At 41.6% G+C, this 12057-nt stretch overlaps 1 protein-coding gene across 13 annotated transcripts in view; it reads right to left on the bottom strand.

Annotated features, from left to right (window-relative positions):
• The window catches only part of PROM1 (prominin 1), a 64950-nt gene that overhangs the window by 10730 nt on the left and 42163 nt on the right, over positions 1-12057 (bottom strand). For all 13 annotated transcript variants that reach the window (XR_010304021.1, XM_064151394.1, XM_064151392.1 and 10 more), the window contains 6 exons: positions 5176-5328; positions 4256-4379; positions 3740-3843; positions 3261-3345; positions 2219-2365; positions 1873-1944 (listed from right to left, as the gene is read on the bottom strand). Coding sequence is in view for 12 of the 13 variants with exons in the window: in XM_064151394.1 (XP_064007464.1) it covers positions 1873-1944; positions 2219-2365; positions 3261-3345; positions 3740-3843; positions 4256-4379; positions 5176-5328 (685 nt within the window). In the remaining variant the exon portion in view is untranslated. The remainder of the gene's footprint in view (positions 1-1872; positions 1945-2218; positions 2366-3260; positions 3346-3739; positions 3844-4255; positions 4380-5175; positions 5329-12057) is intronic.

Raw genomic sequence — 12057 nt, 5'->3', positions numbered from 1 at the left:
TATGTTTGCTTCCTGTGAAGCATTCATATTAGTAGCTGGCAGTAGTCACTGAGCAGCTTCAGGATGCTTCATCTCCTGTGCTGACAACTGGAATTCACTTACCTAGGAACTCCTGGTAACGTGGGTGATATTGCTCTCTCCTCCACACCTTGACCCCTAGGTTTGATTCAAGTTTTATTCTATTTCCTTCTTACAGTGTAAAAACATACATTCCATTTTGTGTAAGGTGGCAGAGAAATGTAAACTATAAAGCTGAGAACTCCTCAAGTTTTCAGTGAATGCATTTTTCTTCAGTCCTATCACTCATAATGAAATGTGATTACAAAAGATGTAAAACAACAAAGCAAAAAAAAATCAAAACAAAACCAAAAAAGCCCACAACCTGTATTAAAAAGTTATATTGTTTCTAAAGTGATACTGGTTTCCAAAGATATTTTGTACATTATAAAGGGGCCTCACAAGAAGAACAAAAAATGTACACTGTGACAGTGAACACATTTAATACTGCACTTTAGTTTTTTCATGTAAAAAGAGAACTTTGCCTGATCTATTCTCAATTCTAATACTTCCTTCTTACTAAAAAGAAGGAAAAAACCCAACCCTACCAGCATAATATATTTTTATGTCTGGACCTATGCAGAGTACACCTTTCAACAAACATCTCAGATGCAGTTTAGTGCAGGACACAATGCACACAAAGATGTCATCTTTTTGATCCTTCAGCATGTTTGAGTAATTTCAGTTTTCCCTTACAAAATAGCCCCAAAACAGTAGCAAAAACTTCCCACCCATACAATTTCCAAAATGGCACACTGAACATTGAAAATGGAAGTGCAAGTGTGGCCAAAGGTATTGTCTTAGTTAGCAGACGACCCATGTGAGTAGACAGGCAATGTGCAGCTCACTTGGTACTTGCAGAAGGCGCTAAGCACAATACAAAAATCCCCTGAGCAGTCCAACCTTGCCATGACTGCACATGTGGCATTAAAAAAAAAAGGCAACAGGTGTGAGCTAATGGTGAAAAGGCTGGAGTAAGCACACCAGGAGCCTCTACTGAAGCCCTCCTCTCCCTGCAGGAAGGACGGCTAGCCGATACACCCCAAACAGCACAGCCTGCTCTCTGTGTCCCTTAGTTATCCGAGTCAGTGAGGTATGCAAGCAGCATAACTCTTTCTCCCACGCCACAGTGCAGGAACCTGTTTTGGGCCAGTGTCCAACCTAGTGTCCAAACCACGTCTCTCATTTTGAAAAATGCACACAAAGATACCAACTGAATATCCACTGTTAACACAGCTGTGTCACTCTGCTGATTCATTTGTGGGCAATGTTGTACCTATACCCTCTGACCATTGTCCATGTGTCTGCATTCAAAAAGCGCTTCAGAGCAGAAAGGATTTCTTTTGTGCAGCCCTTCCACAATGTGGCCACAGTTCTCATTACTGCTCTTATGAGCTGCCACAGTATTAATTTTATTGCTAACTGCAAAATATTCTGCCCACTGACCTAAAGAAAATCAATTCAAGTAATCTTTACCACTATGATCTAACCAATTTTTCTTCCAGTACACTAAAGTGTAGACAGCAGAGCAGGAAATGGAGTATTCCACTCACTTCTTAGATAAATGGTGGAATTTAAGAAATGACAATTTTCAAAGAGAAATTTTACATCAAATCAGCAATATTTGAAACAGTGCTTATATGCAACACTGATTTTGAAGTTTTTTCCTTGTGTGTCAATGCTTCATGTCTAGAAATGTCTGACATACAGAATTCTCCCACAGGAAGCCTAAACACTTGGCTATGGATTTATACTTACATACTATATAAATAACACATTTTATGTAGTATTATTAGTATAATGAAATAAACTTACCAGCTGGTCTGCTCTTGCTTCTAAGTCATTAGCAAATGACAGAAGATCAACTTTGGTAACGCTTTTATTGATCTGAAACAAGATGTGAACAGGAAGGAAAGAAAGCAAGTATATTGTTATTGCATATACAGAACGTTTGTACTTCACTACACCACCTACCTTGACTAGCCTTTATTTCTTTAAATGCTTATTGAATCGAACCCTTGAAGTGCTTTTTGCTCTCATTTTTGTCATTCTAAAGAACATGCCCTTTACAAAAACGCAGATATTTTTATGTCTTGCCCATTGTTAAAGATACATTTCATTTTATGCTTTCAGACATGTTTTTCATTTACCACAGTCTCACCTCTGTCAAATACGCTGCAAAGTTTATCCCTTCTATTCCTGAAGAGCTGAAATTCAGGAGATTCTCCTTCCCCATTTCATCCAGCAGAATGATTTTGCTGAGGTTTATCTGAATATGTTCAATTTTAAGTGCTACATCTTCTGTATACTGAGAAGAAAACAAAATAAACAACAAAAGTAGTTTGCACCCAGTGCATAATCTATACCCTCTATATTCTCCACTCCTGCCCAAGCATCTTGTTTTTATTGACTCATTATTCCCATGAAGAAGCACACATTGATTTTTGCTTACACCAGTTTAATTCAATTCGTTTTTCTATAACCCACCAGGTAGTGTTTTTCCCTGCAGTATCCACAGCCCAGCCATGGCCTAACCCAAGTATGCATCTTCACAGCAATTAATTACTTGTCTTCCAAAACATTTCAAGCAGGCTCCTCTGAATAGGAGCCTGAGATAAAGCAGAATTCTCTGTGTCCACCTCAGAGAATGTTACCCTTGGAAATTTTAAGTTCTACCCCTGGCGCTAATCAAGCAAACCTAAAGAGTTCAGTATCTCAGCTGTGGCCAGGACAGACACTGTGCTGTATTTGCCACAGAACTGGATGAGATGCCTCTAACTGTGCTTACTGGTGACTTATGACCTGCATGTTGTCACCAGAATTAGATTTTCCTGCAATGCAAGTAAGTCTAAAATGTTTCCTGTCCTGCACAATCTGCAAAGCAATAGATAAAGAATGTGGACACCTGACTTACTGCCTAGCCCCTACCACTCACCTGTTGAGGAAACTCAAACCAATTTTCTCTCTCTATGAACCTTCCCTGTTGATTTTAATTTCATGTTATTTGGGGGCAGAGACTGTATGTCTTAAGTGTATGCACAGTGCCTGGCAGAACAGAACATGTTCTTGCCTCCTTGCAGGATGTGCTGTACATAAAGACCAAAATCCCACGAGACTCGAGACATGCTGTACTCTGTTTAAGAGCAAACATCTCTCCAGTCTTCAAAAATAATGATGCAATCACTCATGCTTTCTTTACTTACCATACTAATATTTAGAAATTCATTGATATTGAATAAGTGTTCTAGGTGAAGGGAAGTATAAATTCCTTTGTTTTCCTTGCAATCGCTATAAAAATAAAAATAGATGCATCAGTCTAAAAAACACCTTGAGGATCAAGTGTGGAGAGAATGATCTAATAACATGTTCATATCCTATGAAAATCAGTCCTTTGGGAAAAAAGTTCTGGCTGTACCTTTTGATATAGCAAGTAATTAATAATTTCTGCTGCTCTCAAAGATGTAAATGTTGCACCAAAGAGCTAAACCAGTGTTGTTACACAATATTACACTATGACTACCTCTAATAACTTGCATTAGGAGAAACTGCTTTTGCTAGTGATTCACTGGAAAAATCAAAATGTCTTCTGGAACATGGGAGACTTTGACATATGCTTGAAACATGAAACATGGAAGATTCCACAAAACCACTATGTATTAAATCTTGATTACAACTTCAGTACCTGTATACTTTCTCAAAAGTCAAGTTTATATTGGGATTTTTAAACAGGATGCCAGAGAGATAGTTTCTCCAGTGTTGATTTAGTAAGTAGGGAGTATCCAAAACCTAGAAGGCAAAATTCAGTAGCATTACTATAACTCGGAGTTTTCAACTCATGAATTTATTCATATTCAATCTTTTGACACATATCCACATCCAGGCTTATCACCCATTAATGGAGGTAGAAGCAAAGCAATAAATCCAGCCTCTCCAATGCAGAAAGTGAATATCAAAGCTCCATGGGAGCAAGAAGTGATGAATCACAGAAAGATTTATCTCTAAAGAAAGACAGGCATGCAGTATTTACACTGCAAAGCAGATTAAACTGAGAAAGGATGAATGTCTCCATTCAATGCATAAGAGGAAACTAAACCCAGAACCAAACTAACCCGAAGTGTCCCAGAAAAAAACTAAAACAAGCTACCACACACAACTGATAAGACCATTGGGAGTCATGAGGATTGTTTAATAACATCACCTTGAATAAAGTTCTATCTTCAAAGGGCTCACAAACCAGTTTTTCTACATTTCCACCTGTGATGAAAGTGAGCACCACAACAATCATCAGCACCCAGGAGAAGAGGAAACTGAATCCAACACCACTGAAAAAGAAGTGAGTTAAATAAGTTTTTGCCCTTTAAGAACAAAGCATATACTTGGGGCAACAGTGAAGCCATTCGTTAGCAGCTGTAACAGAGATATGAAAACTGATAGGTGGCTGAAATATCTTCTTGCTCTCTGAAACATGTTTCAGTCCTGTAAAGCCTTCAGCTACATTGCATCTGGAGTGCTCACATTTTCATCGGGTGTATAAACTCTCTTAAGAAAGAGCCTTAAAAGAACACATTTTCTATTTAAAGTTCAACTCTCTGGCCTTGTGCTTTCAAGTGACTTCAGAAGTCATCTCCTCTTGTACCCAACAGAAACAACATTAAACCACTACTGGAAACTTCCAACAACAACACCTAACCTCCTCAAGTGCTCTGATAAAATCAAAAGGTTTCTTGTATCCTCATACAGCTTTTTTTCTTTCAAATAAAAAATCAAGTGTATTAAAAAGTGACCAATTCACTTTATGTTTTCAATTACCTGTTCCCAGTTTTCACAGTTTCCAAATGGGGCTATACACAAACTCATTAGCTACAGCCCTCGCCTTAAAACAGCGTATTCAGGTTTTGTCCTTCAGCTATAATGCTCAACAAAGAAGTAACCCAGAATCCCCAAGTCCCTCAGTAGAAGTCCATGAGATCAGTGATTAATTTTGTTTTTCTCTCTCTTTTTTTTTTTTCCCCCAACACATATACACAGGTAATAGAAGAAATTACTTCCTCCAAATGCAACAAAAACAGCCTTCTACAGATACCCTCACTTTATTTTTCACCAGTAAGTGAAACTTACGCCATTAGAAAGTTTCCCCCAGTGTTGGAGATGCAACCTCTGGTTGTTGGAGAAGCATGCTTGTCATAACCACAGGTGCCACATAGCAATCCAAGATAGTAAAAGACCAGAATCAGGACCACCATACAGCACAGAATGAGACAGCCCAGCCACCTAAAGAATAAAAGACAAAGTGCTTGGCTGTTAGTATGCAAAACATACACTGAAGACCTGCAGAATACATCAGGCAACATCACATTCCCAACTGGCCCATCCATGCTTCTGTTTGGGCAGTTAAAAAAGCCACTTTTCCTACTCTAGGCCAGTATTTTGGGCCAGATCGTCACTTTTGGATTACAGACTGCAACTGAAGGGTTGGAGAATAAACATCACGGGACAAGGTGTTCCAAACTCCAGCTACTGCAAGTGGACTGTACTGATGTGTTAAAGTGATCCAAGTGGGACAAACAATGACTCCGAGGAGGCAGATGCTTAAACAATGATTTATTCAAGTAGCAATGAAGAAATTTATGGATGTAAACTTACCAATGGTCATGAAGTACCTAACTGGTCTTACTGCAAGGCGTACTATCTCAACAGGTGTATTAGGCTTATACTTGTAAATAACTCTGTGTAAGGCTACTACTGAAACCTAGGCCCTGTGTGTTTGTGCTGGGATGCTTTCACTGTATTGAGCATTTAACAGAACTTGAGCAGGAAAGAGATCCTGAATAGGAACCAAACTGGAATTAAAATTAAGTAAATCACAAAACAGTTCCATCTGCCTACACATCTGCAGCACATCTATTTATTTACATGTTTTACACCTCATTCTAGCCTTTCACACTCTCATAATTCCCTTCCTTTTCATCCTTTCTTTTCTCATATTTCTTACATTTTCTTTTTTCCTCCCTGTACTTTTGTAGAGAGGAGCCAGAAACCAGAAAGATCAGAAAATAGGGAATGTGATAGTGAATACACTCAACCAATAAAGGAACACATTAAAGCTGACAGGCACATTTGTAAAAGAACACATATTAAGTACTATAGACAATGTACCTGTAATTAAGAGAGGAACAGAAAACATTTTGTTTAATGCAGGCTTCTTTACACTTGTACTTCAAGTACCAAGAACTAGTATTTAAGTTTCATGTAGATATTTCTCCACTTTTTTGAATCTAAATATAAGACTAACAGAAGCATACTATAGCAGAATGAAGTAATGTTCATTTGATTAAATGCTATCTGAGCTTCCAAGAAAATATTGCTCATTTGTCAAATTAAGGCTCACCACAAACTATCAGAAAAGGAATGAGTTAAAAGTAAGGTAATTAAGGCTCTTAAAAGTTCACTCTTGCACTAACTTTTATTTATTATGGTGCTACAGCCATTAACACACTCAATCAGCTTCACTGCTACAGAATATGACACAAAGACAGAAGCAATTAATTATTGATTTTAGGATCAACTGAAGTGTCAAAACATGAGAACTTGATGAGCTTGAGGACTACAATGACAAAATCTAGACAAAGCTAAATGAAAAATTGTGAGACGCTTTTTTTTCCTTCAGAATGAGATCATTACTCAGTTATAGGAATAATATGTTTTCCTCAAGGTAGAATCAACCCACATTTTCACAAGCACAAGTAGTACACCAGTAGAAGCAAGTGCGTGTGCAAACATTTACAAGGTGTAAAGCAGTATCCCCTCCTCCATGGTTGAAAGCGTGCAATAAAAAGGGATCAGCTTCAAGGCCTCTCCAGTCCCACACTCTCTGAACTTGCCTGCAACTCAAGGAAACCCTAAACAAGAAGTTATCCCAGTACTGTGACATGATCTGCTCCTTTATGTATGTGATGGTTTGGGGGTTACCCCGCCCCCCCACACTTTTGAATTTGCCCCAGCTAACTCAGACGGACCCTGGGAATATAGATGAAGCAATTTATTTACAGCTAGCAGAATTTACAAGCAGCTATTTACAATATATACAGTTATATACAATTATATACAGAAATATACAAAGGATAAACAATACAAAAGCACAACTCCCCTCCCAGAAACCTAAGTCCCCAGGAGGGGCTCTCAAACCACCCCAACACCTCCCCCCGGCCCTCTCAACCTTACCCCAGTTCTCAGGAAGAAGAGAGGTGCAGCCAAGAGGTTAGGGAGCAGGGTTAATAGGAGCAGGGTTAATGAGATGTGACCAGGTCTAAGGCAAAAGCAAGAGAGAAAAACAAAATGGAGAAAAAGTCTTTCTTCTTCCCAGAGTTCTCAGCGAGACTGTGAGAGAAGTTGACATCAATTGTTTTCATTTCACTGCCCGTTATCTAGTTATGTTACCAAAACATTCCAGCTTGCTTCAAACTAGCACAATCCACCCCTTGTCTACTTCGCTCAGAGTATCGCTGAGAATTATCCAATCTAATCTAAACCAATATTTACATCTAAAACAATATATACAAGTTCAGTTCACACTTCAATCAGATGTAGGTGATTCAAAAGCTCAGAACAGGGACTCCCAGGTGATATTGGGTTCGTGCTCATGTACTGTAGATTCTATTGTAGATTCTCTCAGTGTTGGGCGCCGATGTTACCTAGAACAGAAAACTCCTAACAGTTTGAATTTAAACTCTCTCAGCTAAGGTTAAATTTCTCTGTGGAATACACTGGATTTCACCATTCTCCTGCATTACCCAGTAGGTATGACCAGGACCTTCAGCAGAAACCACCCCTCGGACAGGTTTCCCTTCGCCCGAAGGAGAAAATACCCAAACAGTTTTCCCTAACAGATTCTTTTCACGTACAACAGGAACTTTATCACCGTCTACTGTTTGGACCAAATCTGATTGTGCAGGTCCTGCTCTGTTTACTGAACCTCTACTATTTACCAACCAAGTAGCTTGTGCTAAATGTTTGTCCCAGTTTTTTAGAGTTCCACCCCCCATGGCTTTTAGGGTGGTTTTCAGCAAACCGTTGTAGCGCTCAATCTTCCCTGAAGCTGGTGCATAGTAGGGTATGTGATAGATCCATTCAATACCATGCTCTTTGGCCCAATTTTTCACAAGATTGTTCTTGAAATGAGTACCATTGTCTGACTCGATTCTTTCTGGAGTTCCATGTCTCCACAATATCTGTCTCTCCAAACCAACAATGGTGTTACGTGCAGTAGCATGTGGAACTGGATAGGTTTCCAACCATCCAGTGCTGGCTTCTACCATCGTCAGCACATACTGCTTGCCAGAACGAGATCGAGGTAAAGTGATGTAGTCAATCTGCCAGGCTTCTCCATACTTGTACTTTGACCATCTCTCACCATACCATAAGGGCTTGATTCGCTTAGCTTGCTTAATAGCAGCACAAATGTCACAGTCATAGATGACTTGGGTGATAGCGTCCGTGGACAAGTCAATTGACCTATCGCGAGCCCATCGGTATGTTCCATCTCTGCCTTGATGTCCAGATGAATCATGGGCCCACCGAGCTAAGAACAGCTCACCTCGGTGTTTCCAATCAAGGTCAATGTCAAGATCAGAGTTGGTATCAACTTGAGCAATCTTAGCAGCTTGATCTGCCTTCTGGTTATGTTGATGTTCCTCAGTGGCTCTGCTCTTAGGCATGTGTGCGTCTACGTGCCGCACCTTCACTGGAGTTCTCTCCAGCCGTGCATCGATGTCCTGCCATAGATCAGCACACCAAATAGGCTTTCCTTTCCTCTGCCAACCATGCTTCTTCCAGTCCTTTAGCCAACCCCATAGAGCATTGGCTACCATCCACGAGTCGGTGTAGAGGTAAAGGATAGGCCAATTCTCACGTTCAGCCACATCAAGAGCAAGTTGAACAGCTTTTACCTCAGCGAACTGACTGGATTCTCCTTCGCCATCTTTCGTTTCGGTAACTCTCCTGGTTGGACTCCAAACCGCTGACTTCCATATTCGCTTGTTCCCAACAAGACGACAGGAACCATCTGTGAACAAAGCATAGTTCTTTTCCTGATCAGAGAGATCACCATAGGGAGGAGCTTCCTCAGCACGAGTTCTTTTCTCCTCTGGAGGTTTGGAACAGTCTGTGCCTTCCGGCCAGTTGGTGATCACCTCCACCAGACCAGGTCGGTCAAGATTACCCATTCGTGCTCGTTGGGTTATCAAAGCCATCCATTTAGACCAGGTTGCATCTGTGGCATGATGTGGTGATGAACCTTTGCCCTTGAACATCCAGTTAAGAACTGGCAGTCTAGGAGCTAAAAGCAATTGTGACTCAGTTCCAATCACTTCAGAAGCTGCTTTCACTCCTTCATAGGCTGCTAGAATCTCTTTCTCAGTTGCAGTGTAATATGTCTCTGAACCTCTGTAGCAACGTCCCCAGAAACCAAGTGGACGACCACGTGTCTCATTTGGAGCTCTCTGCCAAAGACTCCAAGTTGGACCATTGTCACTGGCAGCCGTGTACAGAATGTTTTTAATGTCTGGACCAGATCTCACAGGACCCAAGCCCACTGCATGGACTACTTCTCGTTTAATTTGATCAAAGGCTGCTTGTTGTTCAGGTCCCCACTCGAAATTGTTTCTCTTACGAGTCACATCATGCAGAGGTTTGACAATCTGACTGAAACCAGGAATGTGTAGTCTCCAAAATCCCACCACACCAAGAAAAGAAAGTGTGTCCTTCTTACTGGTGGGAACAGCCATGGTAGAGACTTTGTTAATCACATCCTGAGGAATGTAACGGCGACCATCCTGCCACCGCACTCCCAGAAACTGAATTTCCTTGGCAGGTCCTTTGACCTTGTCTCTCTTAATGGCAAAACCTGCTTGCAACAGAATGTCAATGATTTTGTTACCTTTCTCGAAGACTTCCTCAGCAGTTTGGCCCCACACAATGATGTCGTCGATGTACTGGATGTGCTCTGGAGCTTTACCTTTCTCCAGTGCATTGTGGATGACTGAGTGACAGATGGTTGAGCTGTGTTTCCACCCCTGAGGCAAACGATTGAACTGGTACTGGATTCCTCTCCAGGTGAATGCAAACTGAGGCCTGCACTCCTTTGCTATGGGAATAGAGAAGAAAGCATTAGCAATGTCTATGGTTGCATACCATTTAGCCTCCTTCGATTCCAGCTCGCACTGGAGTTCCAGCATGTCCGGCACAGCTGCACTCATGGGTGGCGTCACCTCGTTGAGGGCACGAAAGTCAACTGTCAGTCTCCAGTCGCCCGTAGGTTTGCGCACAGGCCAGATGGGACTGTTGAAAGGTGAATGAGCTTTCTCGATGACAGCCTGACTCTCCAATTGACGAATCAGCTGATGAATGGGCAACAAAGAGTCACGGTTAGTTCTGTACTGCCTATGATGAACAGTTTGAGTTGCAATTGGCACTTCCAGGTCCTCTATGTCATGATGTCCCACAACTGCAGATTCATCAGAAAGTTCAGGTCTAATGGACAATTTCAATTTATCATCCTCAATCTCTACAGATGCTATACCAAAAGCCCATTTATGACCCTTAGGATCTTTGAAACAACCTTGTCTCAAAAAGTCAATTCCCAGAATGCAAGGCGCATCAGGACCAGTTACAATAGTATGTGTCTTCCACTCTTTACCAGTTAAACTGATCTCAGCCTGTATCTTAGTTAACTCTTGAGATCCACCAGTGATTCCAAAGATAGAAATGGACTCTGTCCCTTTGCAATTTGATGGCAATAAAGTACACTGAGCACCTGTGTCAACTAAAGCCCTGTATTTCCGAACTCTTGAACTGCCAGGCCACCTAATGAATACATTCCAATAGATTCGGTTCTCTCCACTATCCCTTTCCTCCTCCTGGCTGGAGGCAGGGCACCCCTAATGCTGAACATGGCATGTAGGGTGTATACAATGATTGGTGGTGTTGTGAGAGGAACTGCAACTGTTGGAACAATTGCAGTTGCTCTCAGGAACTGAAGAAGTGGCAGCGACTTTGCTGGCATTATTGCCTCTGTTTCTGCCACTCTGCAGATCCCTGACTCTCTTTGAAAGAGCTGAAGTAGGTTTACCATCCCATTTGTTCATGTTCTCACCATATGTGTCACGCAGAAGTATCCACAGTGACGCACGTGATTGCTGCTGTCTAGGTGGAATTTGTCTCCTCCTAGGCTGGAATTGCCTTGCAGGAGGTGGGCGTCTGTTCCTGACTGCAGAAACATGCACCCATTCAGATGATGCAGGAACGGTATCCTTTACCAGATTAGTAATGTTTTTGAGATCCTCCTTCAGTTCTTTCATACTCTCTTTGATGCCATCCCTTATCTCTGTACCTAGAGTTTTTATGGCAGAGACTAGGCCAGAGTGTGACAAGCTGTCCTCAATCTGCCTGAGCTGATCAGTGAATTCACCAACAGTGAAAGATCTTCCATTATCACTCCTTGCTAGAAACTTACTGGCCAAGATGTTAGCATAGGATGAAGGAGCAAGCTTAATCAGCTTCTTCATGAGACCTGTTCCCAAAGGAATATCGTCAGGCTCATGAGTGCCATGATCTCCATAAAGCACTTCCTTCACAGCAAACTCCTTCAGAAGCTTAATTCCCTGCTCAACGGTGTTCCACTTCTTGGCAGCCCATGGCAAATCATCTCGGGAAGGATATCTCATAGCCACAGCCAACAGAAGGCGTGTCCACAAGCTAACCCTACCAAGAGGACTTGCCAGGTGTTTGTCCACTCCACTCTCCTTAGTGAGTGGTCCCAGCTGCTTGGCAGACTTGTCTCCTACCTGCAGGGCATTAGCACCAATGCCACGGCATCTCACTAGCCAGCTTAGGATTGGCTCACCTGATTCCCTTGTGTATTCCTTCCTAACTTCCCTGACCTCTCTGAGTGGATCCTTGGAGCCTTGGATGTCATCTTCCTCCTCTTCCTCCTGTTGTTCTGGT

This window comes from Pogoniulus pusillus, chromosome 11 (assembly GCF_015220805.1).
Source record: "Pogoniulus pusillus isolate bPogPus1 chromosome 11, bPogPus1.pri, whole genome shotgun sequence".
Classification (NCBI taxonomy): Eukaryota; Metazoa; Chordata; class Aves; order Piciformes; family Lybiidae; genus Pogoniulus; species Pogoniulus pusillus.
This window is presented reverse-complemented; position numbering and strand designations above follow the sequence as displayed.